This window comes from Grammomys surdaster, unplaced genomic scaffold (assembly GCF_004785775.1).
Source record: "Grammomys surdaster isolate TR1022 unplaced genomic scaffold, NIH_TR_1.0 371, whole genome shotgun sequence".
NCBI classification, from domain to species: Eukaryota; Metazoa; Chordata; class Mammalia; order Rodentia; family Muridae; genus Grammomys; species Grammomys surdaster.
This window is the reverse complement of record NW_021604790.1, coordinates 259,336-265,029: the sequence shown is the minus strand read 5'-3', so window position 1 is coordinate 265,029 and position 5,694 is coordinate 259,336. Positions and strand designations below refer to the sequence as shown.

Genomic DNA, 5,694 nt, shown 5'->3' with positions numbered 1-5,694 from the left:
ATGTATATATACACACATACACACATGCACATACATAAACACACACACACCTAACTCATGTACACACACATATACACACCTGTACACACATATACATACATATACGTATGGACACATGCACACACATACATGCACACACACACAGACACACATATACACATGCATGCACACACATACACACCATACATACATATACACATACACACACATGCACATGTACACACACACACAAGCATATATACACATACAAACACACATACATATACATATGTGCACACACACATGCACACACACATACATATACTGATGCACACACATAAACACACACACACACACACACACACACACACACACACACACACACGATGGGTCAGACAGGCCCATCATGTTCCTGCTATAGGCATCCAGCAGTAGCAGGGCTGGATTTATTGGGCTTGTTTTCTTCCTCTAGTCTTCCATGTGAATGCTACATGCTGATCTGGAACCCTGAAGGATTCAGAGCTGTGCAACTATCTTCATCTTTTGGCCAAAGCACTGTCTCAGGATTGGCATGTTCTGAGAGCAGAGCCCTGTCTCTCCTGTCAGCCTAAAGGATATGACAACTGGGTTTCCCATCTGATAGGGGCATGACCAGGGCAGGTTCTGGCTTTCTGTTTATCCTGGCAGCTCCCTGTGGGCAGTGGCTGCACTTCTCCTGGCCCTCACAGTAACTTCTGTTCCAGGCTCCCATCTCAGCCCACAGTGACCACCAGGTACAGGCAGGGTGATCTTAGAGAGTAACAACCAACCAAGAGGGCGTTTTTAATCTTAGATATTGAGAGGGCTGAGTCTCAGGCCTGTTGTCAAGGTCAGCCAGACTCCAGACTGTAGGATATAGGTCAGCCCCTCAGCAGTAGGGCTGATTTATGGTGCCCTTGACAGCCTAATATCTTCAAATTACCTCACACAATGGAGAGAGGCTGGGTTGCTGACGGGCAGTCACCAAGGGACGCAGAGCCTGGGGCTTCTCTGCTGCTTCCATATCCAAGACCTTCTCTGAGTCTATGGGGGGAAGCTGGCACAGAGTGAGGACACACCTAGGCGTGCCACCTTCAGCAGGGGGTATAAGTAGGCAGCTCTGGGGATGGCTCAGTACCCAGCAACCTTGAGACCGCTTCCTGCCTACAGACTCCGGCAGGCAGCACCATGAGTTGCAGACAAATCTCCTCATCTTTCTGGAGCAGCAGTAGCAGCTGTGGAGGAGGAGGAGGAGGCAGAGGGGGCAGCGGAGGCAGCATGCAGTCTTCTTTCAGTCGCTCCTCCAGGGCTGGTGGAGGAGGAGGCCGCTTTAGCTCTTCCAGTGGCTTTGGTGGGGGTGGCTTTTCGGCCTGTGGCGGTGGAGGTGGTGGCAGCTTTGGCTCTAGCTATGGTGGAGGGTATGGAGGAGGTTTTAGTACAGGGAGTTCCAGTGGTATGTTTGGTGGAGGTTCTGGAGGTGGCTTTGGTGGTGGCTCTGGAGGTGGCTTTGGTGGTGGCTCTGGAGGTGGCTTTGGTGGTGGCTCTGGAGGTGGCTTTGGTGGTGGCTCTGGAGGTGGCTTTGGTGGTGGCTCTGGAAGTGGTGAAGGCAGTATTCTGAACACCAATGAGAAAGTCCTCATGCAGAACCTCAATTCCCGTCTGGCCTCTTACATGGATAAAGTACAAGAACTGGAGGAGGACAACGCTGCCCTGGAGAAGCAGATCCAGGAATGGTATTCAAAGAAGGGGCCCAGAGTCTTCCAGAAGGACTATTCTCATTACTATAACACTATCGAAGACCTGAAGGACAGAGTATGTATGAGAGTCAAGTTTCTGTCTCTCTGTCTCTCTCTCCCTTCCTCCCTTCCTCCCTCCATCCCTTCACTCCTCCCTCTCTGCTTCCCTCCCCTTCTCAATCTCTCACAGAAAGGTGAGAGTCTAGAGTCCAAGCAAAGACATACAAGAGAATCATCTTTTAGAAACTGCACTTTCATCAGAAGCACACTTGTGTTTGGTTTCTAAGGTCTTAGGGGTTGGATTTGAACTCTGATATTTCATTCTGAGTTTGGACATAGCAGGGAGGAAGCCTTGATTAATACTAGCAAAGCTAGGACCTAACTGGACCTTTCTTTTGACCTGGTTTCAAGTCAGCCTCTTTCTTCCTTTTCCACTTCTCTTGGGCTGGTCTCTGAATCTTCTCAGGTACTTAGAACTCAGGCATGCAGGGTGGTTGATCAAGTGATAGAGAGAATCTCTGGTTGTGAGGATGACACCCATCCATCCATCCATCCATCCATCCATCCATCCACTCACCCACTCACCTGCAATCCTTTTATTTATTCACTATCGTAAGTGGGTGGCTACCCTCTGTGTTGCACTGAGCAGTCACAGTGATAACCCACACTCAGCTTCCACTGTAAAGGAGTCCACAGTTGGGTTCCTTACTGTTCTCACTCATCCCTCCTGCTTTTACACCTTTGTATTTCTGAATGTGCTGTTTCTCCAACTGCAGATATCTTCCATCCATTTACTCACATGCAACCTTAGCCATTCTCTGGGACCTAGTTCAAATGTCATCTCCTTCCCAAGGTCTCTCCTGGTTTCCCAGGATAGCCAAAGCCTTCTTTCCTTTTCATGACTCTCTTGAATTAATTTCAACTTTGAGGTCAATGGTGGGCTCCTTGGGATTTGTCTTAGACCCTACACTGCCTTTGCAGCAGATGATCAAATATTTGCTGAATTAGTGAAGACTACACTGGGCACATGTGTTGAAGGCTGTGTTGGTGCCGTGCAGCATACAAGCTGATGGAAAACTCCTCTTGCTTCCTGAACACCTTGGATGGGATTATCCCCTCTGCTGGCTATGTCTAGTCTCTTCCTCTCTCTGAATTTGGCCATATCAAGGGAGCATGGCCTATTTATGCACACTTGTCTTTCAGATTTTGGATCTCACGGTGAAGAAAAACAAAACACTCGTGGAGGTAGACAATACTCGCATGACTTTGGAGGACTTCAGAGTTAAGTGAGTCCTATTCCCTTCTTTCCCCCTATACTGTTGTCATTCCCTCCCTTACCCAATTTTCAGAGCTCTGGAGGTCCCAGTAGGATCTGGTGCCCTCTTGATCATTCTGTACTCATGGCTGGCCTACAGGCTGGAGATAGAGCAGAACCTGTGCCAAGGGGTGGAAGCTGATATTAATGGCATGCAAAAAGTGTTGGATGATCTGAGGATGAGGAAATCTGATCTGGAGATACTGCTTGACAATCTGGAGGATGAGCTGAAGGCCCTTAAGAAGAACCACAAGGAGGTGGGCTATTGCTATTGTGGCTTGGTAGGTTCAGGGAGGAATAGAAGGGCAGAGATCATAGGGGGCGCTCTGGAGCATGGACTGAGAGAGCCCTCTTTGCTCTTGAAGGGGACACTCCCAGCACCTCACAGGTGGCCTGCAATGGCAGCTGTCCTTTGGTTTCACAATGATGTTCCTTGTTTGCATTCTGAGAGGACTTGACGGGAGAGGGTTGAAAGACGGCAAGAAGGGTCCCACTTCATACCTCATGTCCTCTTCCTCCTTGCAGGAGATGAGCCAGCTGACTGGCCAGAATGACGGAGATGTTAATGTGGAGATAAATGTTGCTCCTAGCACAGATCTCACCCAGGTCCTCAATGACATGCGTGAGGAATACGAACAGCTCATTTCTAAGAACCGCCAGGACATTGAACAACACTATGAGTCTAAGGTGGGCAGAGCGGGCTTCCTAGTCAGTTTTCTAACCCACCTTTCAGGTATCCTTCCACTCCTCACCCCCTTCGTCATCCTTCTGCCTCTTCATCTCTCAGCATAGCTCTATCTATCCTTTCATCTTCCAATGGACGCTGTGCATCCTTCTTCATTCACCACAGAGACACAATTGTGGAGTGGTGCCAGTTTTAGGTGAAGAGCTGAATCTCAGAGGTGAGACAAATAAGATGGCCACTCTTGAGGAGCTCATAGGTTATTAGTATATGTTGTCCAGAGAGTGGGCAGCTCACTATAGGCCTGTAAATATAAGAGTCTAGTAGAGACATCAGCATCTTCTTCAGTACAGAGTTCAATACCTGCTCTCTTCTTCCCTGGTCTCCAAAGCGTGAAACAGCACATGATAAAGTCATGCCATTCTGCATGTAAATACGAAAATAAGACTAGAAAGGGGACATAGGATGAAGGGCCTTGAAACCTTATTGAAAGGGAATATGGTATCCAGAGAACTGGTCAACCTGGTCAGTGGGACCCAGAATTCAGTAGTATATCTTTGGCTTGGTCTTAGCCTTGGTTTTAAAGGTGAAGAGCCTGGTGAGTGAGGTACAGTCTTTCTCATGGATGTTTTTGGCTATGTCTGTCCCTTTGGTTTACAGATGACCCAGATTGAGCAACAAGTGACAAATAGCGGCCAAGAGATGGAGAGCAGCATGAAGCAAGTGTCCGAGCTCCAGCACAGTATCCAGGAGCTGAACATTGAGCTGCAGACTCAGCTATCCACGGTTGGTAGTCCTGGTCCAGATTGGCTGCCAGGACAGGGTATAGAAAGAACCTTTAGGAGGGGCAAGGAGTGAAACATCCATCCTGAAGTTTCCTTTTGCTTCCTAGAAATCAGCCCTAGAGAAGGCTTTGGAAGACACAAAGAACCGCTACTGTGGCCAGCTGCAGCAGATCCAGGAACAGATCAGTGAGGTGGAGGCCCAGCTTGCTGAGGTCCGGGCAGAAACTGAATGCCAGAACCAGGAATATGGCAATCTGCTCAGCATCAAGACACGGCTGGAGAAAGAAATTGAGACTTACAGAAAGCTCCTTGAAGGCGGCCAGCAAGACTTGTAGGTCCTTAGGAGTCTGTAGATTCTACAGTGTAGATCTCAGAGGAGTCCCCTTAGGCTTCTGATACCAGTTCTAACCTTCTTGAATAGAAACAGCTAGAAAAGTTCTTGTATGCAAGGGTCTGATGGATTGAGGACTTCATCCATATGGTTGTGTTTTTTTTTTTTTGGGGGGGGGAACTCTGGAGGCTTTTGAGTTTTGGAAAGGAGAATGGTAAGAGGGAGAGAAAGGGGATACCTTCTACTCCAGGGAGAGCAAGTCACCCTTCCCTCCTAGCTGAGACGCCTCAATTCACACTTAAGTCTTGATTCTGTTCATCCTTGTATATGTATCTATGTGTTTTCCTTTATCCTCAGTGAATCTTCTGGAGCTGGACAAATTGGCTTTGGAAGTGGCAAAGGAAGACGAAGAGGAAGTGGCGGCAGCTATGGAGGAGGAAGTGGAGGGAGCTATGGAGGAGGAAGTGGAGGGAGCTATGGAGGAGGAAGTGGGGGCAGCTATGGAGGAGGAAGTGGAGGGAGCTATGGAGGAGGAAGTGGAGGGAGCTATGGAGGAGGAAGTGGGGGAAGCCATGGAGGAGGACGTAGGGGCAGCCATGGAGGAGGAAGTGGAGGCAGCTATGGAGGGGAAAGTGGGGGCAGCTATGGAGGAGGAAGTGGGGGAAGCTATGGTGGAGGAAGTGGGGGCAGCCATGGTGGAAAAGGTGGAGGTAGTTATGGAGGAGGAAGCAGCTCTGGGGGAGGAAGTGGAGGCAGCCATGGTGGAGAGAGTGGGGGCAGCTATGGTGGAAAAAGTGGTTCTGGAGGAGGAAGTGGAGGCAGCCATGGTGGAAAAAGTGGAGGTAGCT

General features: G+C 49.1%; 1 protein-coding gene across 1 annotated transcript in view; it reads left to right on the top strand.

The window, feature by feature from the left end:
• The first annotated feature begins 1,185 nt into the window (after positions 1–1,185).
• Krt9 (keratin 9) overlaps positions 1,186–5,694 on the top strand; it is a 6,005-nt gene continuing 1,496 nt past the window's right edge. The window contains 9 exon segments of the mRNA XM_028780694.1: positions 1,186–1,474; positions 1,523–1,809; positions 2,937–3,019; positions 3,149–3,305; positions 3,574–3,735; positions 4,391–4,516; positions 4,623–4,846; positions 5,204–5,691; position 5,694. The exon segment at position 5,694 is cut by the window's right edge and continues 206 nt beyond it. Coding sequence (XP_028636527.1) covers positions 1,186–1,474; positions 1,523–1,809; positions 2,937–3,019; positions 3,149–3,305; positions 3,574–3,735; positions 4,391–4,516; positions 4,623–4,846; positions 5,204–5,691; position 5,694 — 1,817 coding nt within the window.